At 38.8% G+C, this 20,276-nt stretch overlaps 1 protein-coding gene across 1 annotated transcript; it reads left to right on the forward strand.

Annotated features, from left to right (window-relative positions):
• The first annotated feature begins 1,076 nt into the window (after positions 1 to 1,076).
• Positions 1,077 to 20,187, forward strand: LOC141350534 (NACHT, LRR and PYD domains-containing protein 1 homolog). The gene is made up of 12 exons (XM_073855824.1): positions 1,077 to 2,149; positions 6,146 to 6,397; positions 9,822 to 9,863; positions 10,280 to 11,999; positions 13,158 to 13,241; positions 15,346 to 15,513; positions 15,718 to 15,798; positions 17,913 to 18,059; positions 18,169 to 18,327; positions 18,487 to 18,609; positions 18,714 to 18,829; positions 19,624 to 20,187. Exons 1-12 carry the CDS (start codon positions 2,131 to 2,133, stop codon positions 19,662 to 19,664), a joined length of 2,952 nt encoding a protein of 983 aa, XP_073711925.1. The 5' UTR covers positions 1,077 to 2,130; the 3' UTR covers positions 19,665 to 20,187.
• Positions 20,188 to 20,276: the final 89 nt, after the last annotated feature.

Genomic DNA, 20,276 nt, shown 5'->3' on the forward strand with positions numbered 1-20,276 from the left:
TGCAACCAAGACGACAACGATAGTGTTGTGGCTTTTAATTTCTTTTTATTATACAAACTTGTAAACTGCTGTTGACTGTTCTTTTTTATTAAAATAGTATTTGTATTAAATCTATATTCATTGAGTTGAATCAAGAATCGAGTATAAAAACAGACTCGAGAACCTTAGCTTGTGAATCGAAATCGAATGGATCTGGAACATCTGAATTGATACCCAGCCCTAGCTGTCATGGATAAAACAAAACAAGAAACATGTTCTCCCTTAAAATGATTTACCAAATTTTGTTGTGGTAACCACATATTAACTATTGTCATACCATAATGACCATGGTATTTTATTTATAGTAAAACTATGGTAATGCAAGTGGCTATTAATCTGCTGAAAACATGCTTACTATACTTATAAACCATGGTTAATTGTCATTTAGTAATGTTAACTATATGGTTCACAGTAAATAGTAAAGGAGATGTATCTATTTATAAATTAAGCTAATTTGTTCGTTTAAATAGTACTCGACTTTTCACCTGTATATTAAAACCTGACGTGGCCCTGGAGTCAGAAAAGTTTGCCCACCCCTGGTCTATTGATAGTTTTCAGGCACGTTACCCACCAAAGGTGTTGGAGAGCAAGAAAGAGTCAGTTTACATTGAGCTCTCCATAGAGAGGTAGCACAAGCCAGTCAACTTTCCCTTTGTTTCAAGCCACAAATATTTTAATCCCCTCTCAACAGACAAAGAAAAGATATAAACCCAAACTATCTCGTGGAAAATGTATCGCCTTATATTGCCGCTAGGATTATATTTATATTAATATTTTTGTATTATAATATAATAAATAATTGAAGATAAGAGCAGGCTTCACTCAATGTGTCTGAAATTAAACTTTAAGAGTGCTGGTCTTAATAAGAGGCTTGGTATATTTTTAATTTAAATACATTTATTCCAAATGGCATAAACGAAGATTTGTCTCTAAATTGTTTTTTTTTTATGAATGGAACATTGTTGTGGACTGATTGTACACTGTGGATATGGACAAACAAATTGTTTTGCTTCATTGATGGACTCAAACATGACTGGATATCATTTTAATGTTATTGGTTAATGTAAATATGGGTGTGGCTATATAAGATTATTCATATTGCTAATTTGTTGCACACTGAAGAAGGCACACGCCGAAACGCGTTTGTGCAAATAAAACGTATTTATGCATAGTGCGGCCTCCTTGTCTTATGTATTATAATGTAATAAATCATATTAATGAAACAAAATTTAGTATTAACACAAGTTTAATAGCTTTCTCTTAGTACAAAAAAATCTAATAAACCACAAGTTAAGAAAATTATGATATGATTTATGGCTGTTTACGTGAGATTACCTTTGATGAAGTGGACACTGTAAATACGATTGTAAGTTATATGATGGCTGCCTGCCAGTTTCCCCTCACTGAAAACAGAGGCACATGGCACAAAATTTATAAATTCCTCCTTTCTGGGTTTCATCTCTGACAGGATTCTGTATAAGTATAGCTCAGGCTTGTCTCCTCTGTGCATTTTATTTCACAAAAACTATTCAGTATTTAGGCTTAACAAAAAAAATCACTCACTCTTTAATCTCCGGACAACGGCAGATAGCGCTGCCCTCCAGCGGGGCGTTCCCGTAAGTACGTGACGTTACCGGAAAACTATTAATAGCCTTAACGGGTCAAAATACACTCCACATAGCTGATCAAATATTCATTCCCGCCTCTGAGTTTGGGCGGTACCGTAAATAAAAGTCATCATACGGTGTGATCTACTATAGGGAAAGACTGTCACGCGTTATTTTGATCTACTATAGTACTTCAGCAGATACAAAAGACTTGACAGAACGAAACAAGTCAGCAGCGTTTTCTCGGTCGTTATATCTTTGTTTTAAATATGTTACATACGATAAGTTTGTGGTTACAGTTGAGCCTCGGACTTGTAAAACGCGCTTTTAATGCACATGAACGCTATTTCTGAGTTATTTAATGGTGCCATAAATGCATCCTTATAATTAACAGATTTTGGGACTCGAATGAATAAACAACAAGCTTCTTATGTGGATCATTTCAGACACATGTATCGTACTTGAGAGACGCGTATGAGACGCCATGGACCAAGAAGCACTGAGTAAGTAATTCAGAAATACTTACGTATACTTACTAAAGTATAATACTTTCTCATGTGAAGAGATCTGCGAATTATAAAGTGCTAGTGCTTCATTATTTACTACTTTTATCTACTGTAGTAAATTATTATTTGCTGTATAGTAATACTTTGTTTAATGTTTATTACAGGATTCTATAGTTTTGACAATAGTGAATTGATTAACTGTAGTTAATACTGTATAACTATATAATTATACTACAGTACTTCTCAAAAATATCAGGGGATTTTACTACAGTTTACATTTTTTACTACACTTTACATTTTACTTGTTACAATTTTGCAGTGTGCTACAGTAGTAACCCTTAGGAAAATTAACCATGGTTTTACTACAGTTAAAACCAAAAAACCATGGTTACTGTAGTAAAACAAAAGTAACTACAAAATAACCATGGTTTTGACAACCATGGTTTTCAAAAAACATAGTTAAACCATAGTGTAGTAAAACCATGGTTTTGCTGATAGTAAACAATACACCAAAAAACATGGTTACTACACAATAAAACCATGGTTAATTTTCGTAAGGGAAGACGATGGAAAATTCATGGTTACTATGGTTTTACAACAATGTGATCAAAACAACTATGGTTCGCAGAGACGGATTAGCCTATGACTTAATAAAGGCCCCGGGTCATTACCTCTTATAGGTTTTTCCTGTTCTTTCACATTTAGGCTGATAGAAAGTTAAAGTTAAGATAATCGAATATTCAAACAGTTCTCACAATGCGTCAAAGGCCTGTGCCCCAGCTCAGTAGCGTAACGAGCCAACACCGGGCCCCTAAGCAGGATTATCAAGGCGGGGCCTCTAGTACAGCACGTGATGACGCAATGTCCACAAGCAGGCTACAATGCATAGGACAGGATAGGATCATAGAGACACAGCATAAGAGATGAGATGACTGACAAAATCAGAAATAGACTACACGCACCACAACAAAAACAAAACACTGGTGTCGCCGCACCATAATATATGAAAAAACACTGCTCGTGACAGCACTACACACACACATACATCTAGGTCTAAATACATAAAAAAGATGCTCACTCGCATTATAGGCTATAGCGTTATATTATAACCGCATTATAATTTATAGCACCATTTTCCGAGCTTCAGTTCTGGATGGCATGATGTAGGTATGTGACAAAAATTTTAAACATGGTTAAATGGTAAAACTAGTTGTTCAGATAGAAAGAGCATGAAAAAAACTTTAGAACGACACCTATGGGTTCAACAATAACAAAATACTGGCCATTTGACACTCGAAAATCATTACCTTATTTTGTCCCATTGTTTTCCATTTTGCGGGTGGTAAAACTCCCGTGCGCGTCTTGATCCTGACAGCCGCGATAGCAGAGATAGCACACAGCATCTCTAAACTTCAGACAAAAACACAGCAATCATTACATACGCAGAAAGATCGATCCATACTGTTTAAAATCATTTGTTTACTTACTGCTGCACTTTTGTGCTTTGCTTCAGGAGTCTGGTGTAGTGTTTGAGTTTCTAAAGCATTATTGTTTCTTGTTTGTGTTGAGAAACCTAAAGATACAAACCAGCCGATTTCAAACATGCACAGAAACTCTGGGCTCTGATTGGTTGGGCTCTATTGCTAGCGGCGATTTCATTGGGCGATGTAACCACACAGTTTGCACGTTGCCAAGCATTGAAAACCCGTGGAAAACCTGGGAACAGCGGATAGTGTTGAATATGTGATAGGCCCGCCCGACCGTCAATCAAAATCTTCCAGCCGAGCGAGCCCCTGATTGGTCAGGGCCCGTAAGCGCCGCTTACCCTGCTTACCGATAGTTACGCCCCTGCCCCAGCTAACAGAAAAAAGTTCTAATAACGTTCCTTGAAAGTTCCCAACGTTCCCAAAAACGTTCTGGCAACGCAAAAATTGTCTAGTTTTTTAAACGTTCTAAAAACGTTTCTGGGTTGTCTGAACGTTGGAGGAATGTTACATTGTACTATTTTCAAACATTATGACAATGTTAAAGGTATAGCGGAGGATTTTCTTTTTCCGGGTGTATCATCAAGACTAATGGTCCTCCTAGCTGTCAATCATTTTGGTCATGGCCGCATTAACAATAGGGCTAGGCGGGGCTAAAGCCCCGGGGCCCGAACAAGGAGGGGGCCCGTTATTGGTGTGAAAAAGTATCTACAATTTACAAAATATGACAAGAAGAGAAAGGCTTCTGAAGAAAGAAACAAAACCAGAGTGTTTTTTGGAGAATATTTCACACGCTGTCGTGCGCGAAAAGCACAGTTTGGGTTCTCTTTGATGCCTCAGTTGGGAAGTTTCTACAGGTAAAATTTGGCATGCTATTTGGAGAAATACATTTAAAATCACTGCTAGTAAAAGTTGATGTAAGCTATGATTAGCGATGCCAGCCCTGGTATACGTTTCGCACCGCACAGACACTCAATTTGTCTAAAGTAGCCTTATGACCAAATGGTAAAAGGTATCCCCCTGAAATGTTCTAAAACCTTGTGTGTTCATTTTTGATAATTCCAATGTGTTTACCATAGTATTTATTACACAAATGCAACAAGCTACTATTGCAGAACATGTCTTGAGTGTTCACTCAATTGATTAGTATAATAATGACAGCAACTTGTAAACAGAGAATAACTCGTGCATGCTCTCTCGTGCACACATTTAATAGGTGTTCCCTATCGGGAGCAGGTAGAGTGTTGCGCATGTGCATTTTTTTTCAAAAAGTGGAGGGTGGTTCTTTTCTAAAATTCAGGAAAATCTTTCGCTATACCTTTAACATAATGTTTAAAACAACCGGTTTCGATACTTACTTTATTGTTTGCTATGTAAATGATAGAGAAACATTGCATTATTATTATTTTCAAACTGTTATAAACATTATTTCGAAATGTTCAGTAAAATATTGCTATAGAAAACACAATTCACTTATTAGGTTTAGATATTGATGTTTTGTTGCATTTCAAGTCACCATTATGGTGATCAGTGTTTGTTTAGTTAGCCTCTTGACCCTGACACTTTGCTTGCTAGTTTTTCCCTGGTTTCATTAACTTTGTGTGTATAAAACACATTTGTTATAGTAATGTATATTTATGGTAAATGGTAAATGGACTGCATTTAATAGCGCTTTTAACAGACCTATGGCCATCCAAAGCGCTTTACAATTAGCCTCACATTCACCCATTCACACACTCATTCATACACCGATGGCGGTGTCAGCCATGCAAGGCACCAGCCAGCTCATCGGGAGCAGCTGGGGTTAGGTGTCTTGCTCAAGGACACCTCGGCACTTGGTCCGGTGGAGCCGGGGATCGAACCACCAACCTTCCGGTTTGTAGACAACCTACATGAACCACTGAGCCACTGCCGTAATATTTAGTGTAATTCTGTGGTGGTTGGTGCATAATTTTAAAGATCATCATCTAATTAATTAGCTGTGCCCATATCTTTTGCCTAAATTGATTATTTTTCAATTAATAAATGACATAGAGAGCGCAATAGAGTCAGAATTAAGTGTCGAATCATACACACGTTGGTTGAAGTCTAGCTTCAATGAAAGCTAAAATAAAAAGGCTAAAGTTGCATTCATCTTATGAACATGTACTATGGTTTTACTATAGTTACCATAGTAACAACAAATTTACCATTGCCTCATTACAGTAACCATAGATGAACCATTATATTTGTAATAAAACTACAATACAAAAGGTAAACTAAAAGTATATGACTTTGAACACCAATAATTGTTATTTAATGTTGGCATCATAGCAAATTATGTCAACAAATTTGATACCACAAAAATGTTTGGCTTTAAATTCGCAATTTTAAACAGTAGCCTATGTGCAATTCCTGCTCTTCTCACTCCACAAAAGTGCTCCTTTTCCTGAAATGTATGAAGACATCTCTTGAACTATGCTGTTTTAAATTTTTGTTACTAATTATCGTCTGGTGGTCTCTCCGACAGATGCTCGGTTTGTGGACGCTCACTGGGAAGCACTCGTCCAGAGAGTGGACACTGCGGTGATGTCAATCGCTGATGAGCTTCGGTCAAAAAGAATGCTAATATACGAGTCATACTGTGAGATCAAATCAGCAGATACCAACCAGACGAAAATGAGACTGTTGGGTGATGCACTGCACTCTGGAGGAAATGCTGTTAAATCTGCCTTTTATTCTGGACTGGAAACGCATGTTCCATATCTGCTTAGAGATCTGCGTAAGAGCACGCATTGAAGTTGTCGCTGTGGGAAATGAAGTTTTAAATTGTGGCAATGCCATAGTGCCACTAGTTTATCTGTAATGGCAAGCTCACACTACAGGATTGGAAATCACTGTGTTGCTCACACTACACAACAAGGTTTTTCTCATGCATCGTTGTCTTGTCATAGCTACATGGATAATGCACAACACAACGCTGACGAAGTGCATGACAAAACACTTTATAAAGAGGTGTTCTCGACCATCAGCAAAATAAGTTTTCTCACATAAATTCTCGTGAGAAATTACAATGATTAGTCCATTACCTTATGGATGGACGATCAACTCGCCCTTCAATTGGTCGACTTTCTCCGTTTATACCATCTGCACTGTGATTGGCTGGATTAGTTACAATTTGTCATTGTGTCGCTCATATTATGAGATCACATGGAGATAATATCAAACAGGTTTGAAATTATTGTAGCGTCTGTAATAGCTCGCGATAGGTTCGGATCACGTTGCTGACATGCTTGTACTTAAAGCAACACTATGTAGTTTCCATGTAAAAATTACTTACAGCTCCCCCATGTGGTTGAAAAGCGCAATAGTGCCTGGTATCAGACACTCTTCTGCGGGCAGGGGGAGGGGCGGGGCTGTGTTTCCTACCCTCCACCGCCACTTTCAGGGTGTGCTTGTAGCAGCTAGGAGGCTGCTCAGGTTGCAGCAACAGTACAATTTGTCCAGTTAAAAGTTGTTCTATCACTGAAATAATTTTAGAGACATTATTTAAAGGTAATAAAACTACATAGTGTTGTTTTAAAGGTCCCATTTTTCCTGTGTTTTTCAAGTTTTAATTGTGTTTACAGTGCACAATATAACATTTGTTCATGTTTTGTGGGTAAAAAACACATTATTTTTCACACAATTTTCTTATCTGTATAGCGGTGTTTTCACTGTCCTCAAAACGGGCTGATGTCTTCCTTGTTCTATGAAGTTTCTTCTTCAGAAATACGTATCGAGTTCTGATTGTGTGGTTTGTTTAGTGTGTTGTGATTCGACAGCAGCTTAGCTTAGCAGAGCCGTTTGAGCTTAGCTGGCGACTGACATATTACTGTGGGTGGAGTTTAGTCAAAAAACTGTTTAATTGACGTCATTCAGTCGGAAAGTAGAGGGCTGTAGTCCAAACCAGCCGTTCTCTGTAGGCTTTGAAAGGGGACTTCTTTTAGAGGAAATATATCGCCTGGCAGTGAACTTTGAGCTTAATAATTTTGCAGGCATGATTTATGCTCTAACAGCAACCTTACACACCAACTAAAGTAAAAAAAAATGGGATCAGGAAGAACGGGACCTTTAACAAGCTACAGCGACCACAACAAGCTCCGATTTGGTCGCGGTCCGAAGGTTTTTCCACAGACATGTGAAATCTGTCCGCGACAGCAAAATCCAGCCAAATGTCCTGTGGTGTGAGCCTAGCTTAAAGCAGGGCTTGACATTAAGCATTGTCATGTGGCAGTCCTTCGGAAAAATAAATTTTACATTCACTTGCCTGAGTAAAAATGTGACCTTTTAGCCATGGCAATGTGGTTATACCTGATATAGAACAAAGGCTAGATCACAAATAAAAGCAGTTATTTTATAATTATTATATATTTATTTATTTTTGTATTGACAGTTTTAAGTTACTTGTCTGGCCTCTTTCACTTGCCCATCCAAAACATTAATTTGTACCGGACAACCGTTAATGTCGATCCCTGTCTAGCAGTGTGTTTCATTGCTGAGAAATAATACAACCCCAATTCAGAAAAAGTTGGGACACTGTAGAAATTGTGAGTAAAAAAGAATGGAATAATTTACAAATGTCATAAACTTATATTTTATTCACAATAGAATATACATAACAAATCAAATGTAGAAAGTGAGACATTTTGAAATGTCATGCCAAAAATCGGCTCATTTTTGATTTCATTAGAGCTACACATTCCAAAACAAGTTGGGACAGGTAGAAGCTGGAAAAGTTAAATGTACATATAAGGAACAGCTGGAGGAGGACCAATGTTTAGGAATAGGAATGTTATCCCATTCTTTTCTAAAACAGGCTTCTAGTTGCTCAACTGTCTTAGGTCTTCTTTGTCGCATCTTCCTCTTTATGATGCGCCAAATGTTTTCTGTTGGTGACAGATCTGGACTGCAGGCTGGCCATTTCAGTACCCGGATCCTTTTTCTACGCAGCCATGATGTTGTAATTGATGCAGTATGTGGTCTGGCATTGTCATGTTGGAAAATGCAAGGTCTTCCCTGAAAGAGAGGACGTCTGAATGGGAGCATATGTTGCTCTAAACTTGGATAAACCTTTCAGCATTGATGGTGCCTTTCCAGATGTGTAAGCTGACCATGCCACTCGCACTCATGCAACCCCAAACCATCAGAGATGCAGGTTTCTGAAATGAGCGCTAATAACAACTTGGGATGTTTAGTCCGGATGAAATGATGTCCCTGTTTTCCAAAAAGAAACTTCGAATTTTGATTTGTCTGACCACAGAACAGTTTTCCACTTTGCCAAAGTCCATTTTAAATGAGCCTTGGCCCAGAGAAAACGCCTGCGCTTCTGGATCATGTTTAGATATGGCTTCTTGTTTGACCTATAGAGTTTTAGCCGGTGGCGGCGAATGGCACGGTGGATTGTGTTCACCGACAATGTTTTCTGGAAGTATTCCAAAGCCCATGTTATGATTTCCATTACAGAAGCATTCCTGTATGTGATGCAGTGCCGTCTAAGGGCTCGAAGATCACGGGCATCAAGTATGGTTTTCCAGCCTTGACCCTTACGCACAGAGATTGTTCCAGTTTCTCTAAATCTTTGGATAATATTATGCACTGAAAATGATGATAACTTCAAACTCTTTGCAAATTTAGAAAACTATTTTTCGCCACAGCATTGGGGGAATTGGTGATTCTCTGCCCATCTTGACTTCTGACAGACACTGCCACTCTGACAGGCTTTTTTATGCCCAATCATGTTGCCAATTGACCTAATAAGTTGCAAATTAGTCCTTAAGCTGTGCCTTATATGTACATTTAAATTTTATGGCCTCTTATTGCTACCTGTCCCACCATTTTTTTTCTGAATGTGTAGCCCTCATGAAATCCAAAATGAGCCAATATTTGGCATGAGATTTCAAAATGTCTCACTTTTAACATTTGATATGTTATTTATATTCTATTGTAAATAAAATATAAGTTTATGAGATTAGAAAATTATTCCATTCCTTTTTTACTTTTCTACAGTGTCCCAACTTTTTCTGATTTGGGGTTGTATAAATATAAATTTAATACGAGTTTGAACCAACGTGGGGATGAGTTAAAGTTTGGACAAATTATCCCTTTAATATTTATGCTGTAGCATTGACCTTTATGCTAAATATGTATTCTTAAAACCTTCACAGGTAGGATCCCAGGAATTTCTGAAGATCATGTTAAAAGTTTAGGTGAGTATTTCTCTCAACTTGTTTATATTTACCTTTATCATCACATCCTACCTTAAAACATATACAGAACTGTGCAAAATTCCATGCTATAATGACCATATATAATTATTTCTTAGTCTGTTCATTAGAATACAACCAGAAAAAGCAGGAAATTTGTATTAAAGTACGAAAAAAATGCTGAGCTCCCCTTACACTTGAGCACTTCAGGACTTCAATCTCCTCAAAAGAGTTCAAGATGTGCTTAGTGCCGAGGGAGGTCACACTAAATAATACATTTTGTTTCTACACATATGTCCTGTATCATTAAAACTTGCTATGGCAACAAAGCTGGCAGTGGCCTAAGACTTTTGCATAGTACTGTATGCATATACTGTATGTCAGTTTCTCACTTTTAAACCTTAATCAATTTCTCACAGTCAAATATAAGATGTGGATCCAGAGGGAATATGAGTTTGTGACAGAGTATAACTCCCTGCCTGGTGAACATGCACTGCTGTCTGAGCGCTACACGCAGCCTCTGATCATAATGAGACACAGACAGAAAATAGAGAGAGAAGAAGAGTTGTGCTTCATGGGCGAGAGTTTCCAGCACCTTATTAGCTCCAAGAATAATTCAGAGGACGGCACATTGCTGGACGCGCTGTTCGGTGTGGATAATAGGGGAATCAGTCCTGTTTCTGTCATTCTTCAAGGGAACTCTGGTAAAGGCAAATCCTTCACTGCACAAAAAATCATGTTGGATTGGGCATCTGAAAATCTCGGCAGAGAGAAATTTGATTTCGTATTTCACTTGAATTGCAAACTACTGAACCAGATATCTGAAGAGCAAAGTTTAGTGGAGCTTCTGAGCATCAACTCGATTTTAACACCAGATCAGATCTTGCAGATGCTGCTGAAGTCACCAACGAGAGTTCTTGTCCTCATTGATGGATTTGATGAACTGAGATTTAGTGATGGTGCGTCAAATATGTTAATACCTAAAAATCTGTCTGAAAAAGCTCTGTCGGAGGCTTCTCTGAGGGCACTGTTAAAGGGTTACGTTTTGCCTGAGTCCCTCCTGCTGGTCATGACAAGATCTACAGCTTCAGACACTTTGAGCAGTCTGCTCAAGAAACCTCAGCGTTTCACTGAGATAATCGGCTTCTCTCAGAGAGAGGTGGAGGAGTACTTCCGGAGGTTCTTTCAGGATGAGGAACACTTCAGGAACGCTTATGAGTCTGTTAAGTCAAACCCAACCCTGTTCACTTCCTGTTCCATTCCTGTTATCTGCTGGATCATTTGCACAGTTATAAAAGAAAGATTCAATGATGGTAAAGATGTAACAAGCAGTGTGGAAACAACCACATCCATATATGCTGACTTTGTGTCTACTCTACTGGAGCATCACAGTCAGGGTTTGAACGAGCCTGTGCCAAACCTGCTGAAGAGTCTGGGTCAACTGGCAGAGACAGGGATGCAGGAAATGCAAGTTCTGTTCGATGCAAAATGTGTGAAGAAAAGAGTTTCAGACCCTGCAGGAAGTCCGTTCCTGGGCAAGTTCCTCTTTAGGAAAAGAGTCCGGCAGGAGACAATGTTCAGCTTCATGCATCTCAGCTTTCAGGAGTTCTTCACCGCTATGTACTACATGTCATTGGATGAAAAAGAATTTCTTAGTAAACTAACCGAGCGGTTTCACTCTCACTGGCCAAGCTACGGTGTCAAGTATTTAGATGAGAATTGTCCACTAAAGTATGGGCGTCCTGAACTTCATTTCTTTCCTGTGATTCAGTTCCTCTGTGGTCTCTGTAATAAAGAAGTGAATGAAACACTTGAGGAGACACAAGGTTTATCTGTCCCATCTTCTGTACTAGCACAGTTAGAAGAATGGATCCTGCATATAAGCTCAAATAGAGATTATAACTTTTTGCCCTACATTATCCACTGCCTCTACGAGCTTCACGAGAAGAAGTTTGTGCAAAAAGCTGTTAAAGCTTGGGGAGAAATGGACATGTCCTGGGATCCTCTGAGCAGGGCTGACTGTTGGGCTTTGGTTTATTGCCTGGAGTGTTGTCCTAACTTTAAAAGCCTAAACCTCAATTTTGCAGCAGAAGAATTGAAGATGCTTCAGCCTGTGCTGTATAGGACACCAAATCTAGAGTGAGTGTAAAGTTTGGGGATGGAATTTTTTTTTTATATGATCATTACCGTATTTTCGGGACTATAAGTACACTTTTTTTGCATAGTTTGGCTGGTCCTGTGGCTTATAGTCAGGTGTGACTTATTTCAATTAATTAATTTTTTATAAACCAAGAGAAGCCATTACTGTCTACAGCCGTGAGAGTCCGCTATATGCTGCTCCTGTATTTATGTAATTCAATGGATTCAGCGGAAGCTTGTTGAACTTGATTTGGCTTGTTATTTTAATTTTGCCTATTTAGCCTCACAGTTATGTTCTGTATGCTATTGTGTTAGCTGAATAACTGTTAATGTTACGTTAACATGTATGTACGGACACCTATTCAGCCTTCTGTTCTGTATGCTATTGTTTAGTTGAATAACTTGCCTTTCCAGATTAAATGTCAGTTCTTGAGTTTTGGATTTTGTGAAATAATTTTCTAAATAAACGCGACTTATAGTCATGTGCGACATATATATGTTTTTTCCTGTTCATGACAGTTAATACAAATTAATAGTTAAAGCTCCCATAACACAGGCTGTTTCTGCATATCTGATGTTAATCTGGAGTACCTATAGAGTAGTATTTAATTCTTCATACCTCCAAACAGTCTTTAGTTTTATCAGATTACTGTTTAATTTATGATTCACTACATGTTCAGGCCATTTCCATTATATGCACTTATATGCTTATCGCATGCAACCCAAGACTTTTTAACGAAATCCAGCGTTAAAAGAACACACACACAAAACTTTGCTGCTACTAAATTCATTGTTCCCATAAGGCTGTCTTTCTTCTCCTTACATCCAAAAACACACTTCTTATTTGATGCCATTGTTGAGTCTTAAATGTAAAACAAAGCAGTCGCGTGAAGTGATGCCTGTAACTTCTAGCATCCTTGGTTCTTGCATTCGGCATAGAAATACTCTCACACGTCCAACTGATTTTTTGACACTTTGCATTTTTTTAGCATGAGAAAAACCAACTCTTAAGCTGTATTAATAAGTTTACCCTACTGCCATAGTAAATGTTTATACAGTTTATAGTGGAACAAATAAAGGGGAAAACCCACTGTTTTTTACATACAACAATCTGTAAAAAAATAAAACTTTGATATCTTTTTATTTGACTTTTTATAGGTTGACAGTGCAAAACATTGCAGACACAGATGTTACTGATCTGATCGCAGCTGTTGGAGAAGGAAAGCTACTGGGAGACTTACGGTACAGAGGTTTCCTTTCAGTCGGTCACTACGACGAATTGGGAACTCGCTAGAGAGACCAATCTACTTTGAGAACTACTACAACGCCAATGAACTTTGCATGCATGCAGGTATTTGCATAATGCTGGGGCCACCCCGCCAGTTGCGTATATAAGCAGCAGGTGCATAATACCAAATTCGCCCAACAGTTCTCCGCAACCCAGAAGCAGCTCCTCAGTCTGCCCCTTGCCGTGGGCGTCTTGCGGCGACTGCCGCTTTTCTCCCTCCTCGGACCACATCTCGGCAGTGCAGGGGAACCCATTTTCGCCTCTTTTATACACTAACTGACGTCTCACTCAGCGTAAATGCACTGGCACACAGCTGGCCGCGGGATCTGCGCAAATATTTGTTTTCCCCCAGTGAGCCTTTTCGCACAGACACTGTGCAAAGACAGGGAGGATGGAGAGAACATGTTACTGGTTGCTCCTTATTGGCCCACCAGGAACTGGTTTCCCGAACTCATGCTCCTCATGACAGCCCCTAACTGGCGGATTCCCCTAAGGAAGGACCTTCTTTCTCAAGAAGGGGGCACATTATGGCACCCGCGCCCCGACTTGTGGAATCTCCACGTTTGGTCCTTCAACGCGCGGAGGTTTTAAATGATTTACCCCAGGTGGTATCTAACACTATTGCTGCAGCTTGAGCGCCGTCTACGAGACACACTTATGCGCTAAAATGGAACCTGTTTGTCGACTGGTGTTCTTCTAAACGAGAGAACCCCCGAGAATGCCCCATCAGTATCGTGCTTTCATACCTTCAGCATCGATTGGACAGAAGGTTGTCACCCTCCACCATTAAAGTAGATATTACTGCGATATCCGCTCATCATACCCAGATAAACGGTAGATCAGTGGGTCAGCACGACCTGGTTATCAGGTTTTTAATAGGTGCCCGAAGGCTACATCCTTCGCGCCCTACCTCCATTCTTCCTTGGGACCTGTCCATGGTGCTAAAAAGCCCTTTTGGGCACTCGCTCGTGGTTCCTTGCTAACAGACATCTGCAGAGCTGCTGGTTGGGCGACACTTACATGTTCACTAGATTCTATAGTGTTCGTGTTGAGCTGGTCTCCTCTCGTGTTCTCTCCTCATCTGGTGGAACACTGAGCGCCGGCTCGCATGTCGGCTTGCAGCTCGTACTGGCGCTACACAGACGTACCAGTATGGAAGTCCATTTGGTCAAAAAGCGCAAATGTTTTTTTTGACCGTCCTCCACTGGCCTGGCAGCTGATGTTTCGGTGCACCGGCTGTCAGCCTCTCACTAGCTGCATCCCTATGATCATATGTGTTATGCTCGGGCCTCCACATTGCGTCCCCTACACAGGGTTCCCTTGTGAGTAATTTCCGTGGGGTTAATCCTACCAACCCACGTTTTCCCTCAGCAGAGCCCACTCTGCGCGTCCCCAGTATGTCTTATTACTGTCTATTTATGTCAACCATCGGTTGTTCATATCATGTACCACCCATTACCCCACCAAGGGGTGGCTTCCGCAGTGTTCCTACTCTGCTCTGTCATGTCGCTTCCTAGTTGCTGGTTCACTATCGTTGGTTAAGGAACAAGTAGTGACCGGCCTTCTGCGTTGAAACCTAATTCTCTGTCTCCTTAGTGGATTCGGGGGGGGTTTTCACAGACACTTGAAGGGTCAGCTTCTGTGGTGCTTTGGTAGGGATTCCCAATTCGTCGGTCACGACATGACGTCGTAGTGACCGACTGAAAGGGAATGTCTCGGTTACGGATGAAACCCTTGTTCCCTAAAGGAAGGGAACGGAGACATCACAGTTTGCTGTTCCACTGCTGATTACTGGCCGGGCACTGATGCTCGGCTTTCTCAGCGAAAATAGCTAATTTGGTATTATGCACCATTTGTGTTTTAGTGGTTCTCGTGGTGGATTGGTCTCTCTACCGAGTTCCCAATTCGTCGGTCACAACATGACGTCTTCGTTCCTTTCCTTCAAGGAAATGAGAGTTACATACGTAACCGAGACGTTTCTGATATATAGCCGGTAATTGATATATTGTATGTATCTGTTAAAAATATAAACCTGTATGTATGTATGATGTTTTACAGACTGAACGGCAGCGGTCTGTCAAATCAAAGTTTGATGAAGATCCTTGATGCTCTCCAGAAACAGAAGACTGTGAGTGGACTTCAGGTTGTTGTGAAGAACATCTCAGCTGAAACGACCCTCATCCTGACAGACTTTTTGCAGAACACAGAGAAATTGGATGAGATCAGGTAGGAGGAAACAATGAAACACAAAAAATAATCTTTTTAATATGCACCTGTATTATGTCAATTATTGCAAATGTATTTGTTAAACGTATTAGTAAATAAGACAATCAACGGTTGATATATTGCCATGGAGTAAATTGGAGTAAAATCAATTGTGCATGCCTTTTTAATTTAGATATTAAAATAGACTTCTGTTTGCTCTTGCAGTTTAAGGATGAGTGTGGACTGCAATGACGCAGAGAGTCTCTGCTCATCTCTCCGACTCTTTAACTTTGATGGAATGATTGTGTAAGGAACTTTTGCACACTTTGACCTGAATCCTAATCTATTAGATTTGTGTAATTTGTAATGAATTAGACTTCATTAAAAAAACTAGGATCTCAGATGCAAAAGTCACTAAATCCCACATCTGTCAAAAAAGAGATAATGATATTCACCGAATGCTCTCAGTGCGTATTATTCAATCATCAAATATTTTAGCACTTAATCCCAACCAAAGGCCAATCAGAAAAACAGCTTTGTTGACAGAATCCATTAAAGCTTTTTCCCATTTAGATACGTTTTCCCGTGTTTTTGCTGATTTCACACTACACAAATGCTGCCGCTCTGTCTTTTGCCACTCAGTGGGCGTAACCGCAGTCACTTTCGCCGAAGGTGACTTCACGTGCATACCCTCTATAGAGGCAGCATTCTTTGCTTTCAAGCAGTGGGGGGCGTGTCCGCTGTCTGCTCTAAAACCACGGCCACTCGGGGGAAAGCTGCCGCCTCTTTCAACTTTCAAATATAGCTACAACCTGAATGGATGCTCGCGATTGTGTTATGAGCGGGGGCATGCACGGTGTCTCAAGTGCATCATCGAGCCGCCGTTTAGGCCCGCATTTAAAATGACGAAAATGACGATCGTTTCGCTAGATAAGACCCTTATGCCTCGGTTGGGTTCGTTTAAAACCCTTTGAATCCGCATTGAAACTGTGAACCAGTGAGGTCCAATAAAGCCTATTAAATTGAGAAAAATCCTGTAATGTTTTCCCTGAAAAAAAAAACAGAATTTCTGCTCAACTGAACAAAGAAAGACATAAACATCGTGGATGACATCGGGGTTAGTAAATTATCATGATTAAAGTATTCCTTCAACCATAATAAGTCCCTTGGGGTCAATCTTACCCCAAGCCACTTTTCTTTAGTTAAAAAACATGGTTCTCTTTATCTCAGTGGAATACTATTTTGTGATTTTCTGTCAATATCCATGTAAAAAAACCTGGGCTTGATTCGGTTGTTCTAAAGATGTGTAAAAATATTACCAAAAGAGGCCATTTGGGGGTAAAAAATGACCACAATTTAAATGAATGGGAAATGCAAAAAATATATATATTTTTTTATTTGTCAAAAAAAAAATCAATGCATCTAGAATAAATCTGAAAATTTTAACACAGAAAAGTAAGCCTGTTATTAGAGCACAAATGCAATATAGAAAAGACATGCTCAATCACAAACACACACACAAACACACAAAGGTATAACTGCCACGGAGAGCATTTTTTACAGAATTTGGCAAAAAAACAGCTAAAGATGCAAAACAAAGATGTAAATTGGTGGGCTCTAATGCTCACACACAAATGCGCGCACAAACACACACATGCGTGCACACACATACACTTACATTCAGTTAAATTTCTGTGGCATTTTGTAAAAACAGACATTTCAAAATGCATCAAAAACTACAAACAATTCTACTATTTGAAATAATATTTAATTTAAATGTCCTTTCTAATTTTTATATATACATAAATTCACAAAATGTATCACTAAAGTAGTGATTTGAGCAGTTGGCCACATCCAGTAAAATGAATGGGGCCTCTGCTGGTCAAAATGATTTATTTCCTAAACTGTAATTATTATTATTATTTTTTTTCTAAACACCAGATGACCAAATTTAACACATAACATCTAGATCTTTGAAATTGTCATAAAAATTTGATATTTTACAGGCAAGCTAATGGTGTAGTTGAGGAATTTAGTGGTAAACAAAGTACAAAAGTACTTCATATCTCCTAAAACAGCATAAATGTATAGATGGGAAGTAAACAAAAACATTGATATATTATTTGTATCATTAAAAATGTATATATTTTTTGTAATCACTCTTTAATTTCTGGGGTCATTTTTACCCCCAAGGAACTCTAACGTATACAGGAAAATCGGGGCTTATGAGGGTTAAGTCTGATAAAAAAGCTTATTTAGAAGAAAACATGTCAGACGCACTTAGAGGGTTTTGCATCTGAGCTTTTTAAATAGTTACACATTTCCTGACCCTAACCAATTTAGATTTTTTGATTCCAAATGTATAAAAATGTTCATGTAATACTAAACGTTTATATTTCATGTTAACCCTTGACCCACAGGTTGAATGTAGTGAGGTGGTGTTCAAGCCCACAGAATTCAATATCACTATCAGAAATGATATTGAAATATCCACGCACAGAGATGTCCAGTATTAATTTGAAGAACTTCTTACAGGCCTTCCATGATACAAACTGCTTAACCGAACAGTATGTTAACCGAACTAACATTTCTTTCCATTATGCTCTGTATGTCTGGTGATTACATTTAAAGTTTACTGTCTCTCTTTGCCTGTCCTTTCTTTATCTTTGTCTGTAGAAGTGAAGGTTTCGATCAGCAGGTGGATGCCCTGCTGTCTCATCTCTCCTCAGTGTCTGTGTTGACTGCGATAAATTTTTCTACCCCTGTCCTGACTGAGAAATGGGCTTCCAGAATCCTTTTTCTCCTCCAGTCCTGCAGCAGTCTCAAAGGGCTCAGGTAAGAATTATTTTATTGAAAAATTATTGAAGCATAGCACACAAGTAAGTTTTGCAATACTTTTCAGATATTTTTATTTTAAAATATTAAAAAAAAACATTATTTTACTGCTTGGAGCTAACCCAGGATTACAAAATTACTTAACTGTCTGTCACACAGTTTTAATGCTGGTTCATGGTGCTGTACTAGTGAAGAGTGGCTCCCTGGTCTTTTAATGGAGGAGGGAATCAAGATACTAAAAGAGTCCCCTCCACATCCTAAGTGTACTCTTAACATTAAAGGGTTTGTAATTTACAAATTTACACACATCTCTCAGTTTTTTCTTCTAACATGAACTCATAGTGATTCAGTACAGAAATGCTGATGTGTGTTGTGTTTCTGTGAAGGTTAAGATGCAGTAAATCCACAGACTGTTGCACTTATCAGACTGAGCAGATTGAAAAACTTGACTGCAACCAGAGAGTGACCATTTACATCAGTGCGGAGGGCGGTACTGAAGAAAGTTCAGAGTCGGCGTGACACCTGTTTTTATGTGACCGCTGGTTGTTCAAAATGAATTAAAGACTGGGAAAAGTTCATGTGATCCATTGCTAGTTCAAAAGAGTGCATGTGTTTACCTGTGTGAGCTATACATACATACCGTTTGGCACTTTACAGAGCATTTGGCTCAAGTTTTTGGTGTTATTAAAAGGCGTAAACGGTAAAGCGCCAAAACGGTATGTACGTACAAAAAAGACGAGGACCTGGCAACACTGCAAGACGGCGCGCTGTGGAGCAGTCTCACAAATGCGTACAATACACAACACCAAAAAGTTTGCAGTGTGTACGAGACCCTTGAAATCGGCATGCATTAAAAATACAAGAACATCAGCGTCTTTGGTTCAGGCCTTTTAATTTGAACTAGAGAGTAACATAAATGATAAACAATACAGAAACATACAAATGAAAGATGATCAAAATAAAGACCTCTGATAGCTAAAACATTCTCACATAAAAACTACAGTAGATACCATAGCGTTTACTAAAGTGTAGTAATATTTCACGACAACCATTACAGTCACAGTCATCAATCCAGAATACACTACACACAAAACATAATGGTGGCCTCTATAGGTTAAAATAAGTATAACAAGTTGGGATTTTTTTAAGTAAAAAATATTTTGTGTTTCAATCAATGGATTTTATTAGTAGTAGATGTCAAATATAAAGTATCAAAACATACAAGTCTTCAAAGGAATTTAAAATTATGAATATTCTTGTCATTGAACAGCATTGTAATTGGTGTTCATCTCTCAGTTTCTCCCCAGAAACTTCCCATCTCTACTGATGAAAACTGAGGAGGGTCAATTTCTTTATGCTGAGTTTCTCTGGTTAAGAAATGAATGATACAAAGTTATGGTGATTGATGTCTATCATCCTTTTGCTGGCAATGTAAGATTTAAGTTTATTATATTAATAATGAGTATAGCAGATAACTAGTTGATATAGTCGTGTGATGTACATTTCTATTCACTGAAAACAAGCCTTACAGGAAACAAAACATCCTTTTTGTGTGTTAATTTGCAAGCTAAAATATAAATTATCACAGAATATATGTTGGCAGGTTTAGTAAAAAGTGTCCAAGATAAAGAAAAAATGACACATCTGGAGACAATGCTATTTACTTTCTTATCAAAGTGTTATTGTATGGAGTTGTTTTGCCTTTATTTTGCATCCTGAACCCATTAGTTTGTAGTACAGCTCATACAGTAAAAGGGATCAAATTTAATGGTCACGGGTTCCTCCAGACAGATTAAATGGCTAAACCGAGCCACTGAAACTTAACTGCACACAGACACATAAAGCAACTTAACAACAGGAGTTTTCAGGGATGAGTTATAATTCACACTCCGACTACAAATGAAGAACAGATAAGTTTTGTTTTTATTGAACTTAAGGTTGGTGTGGCT

This window comes from Misgurnus anguillicaudatus, chromosome 2 (genome assembly GCF_027580225.2).
Source record: "Misgurnus anguillicaudatus chromosome 2, ASM2758022v2, whole genome shotgun sequence".
Taxonomy (NCBI): Eukaryota; Metazoa; Chordata; class Actinopteri; order Cypriniformes; family Cobitidae; genus Misgurnus; species Misgurnus anguillicaudatus.

Excerpts from the sequence above, each read along its gene's own strand:
- LOC141350534 (XM_073855824.1), top strand. Across the intron at positions 18,328-18,486 it reads AGCAGTCTCAAAGGGCTCAG|TTTTAATGCTGGTTCATGGT; the intron begins GTAAGAATTATT and ends TCTGTCACACAG. Across the intron at positions 18,610-18,713 it reads TGTACTCTTAACATTAAAGG|GTTAAGATGCAGTAAATCCA; the intron begins GTTTGTAATTTA and ends GTTTCTGTGAAG.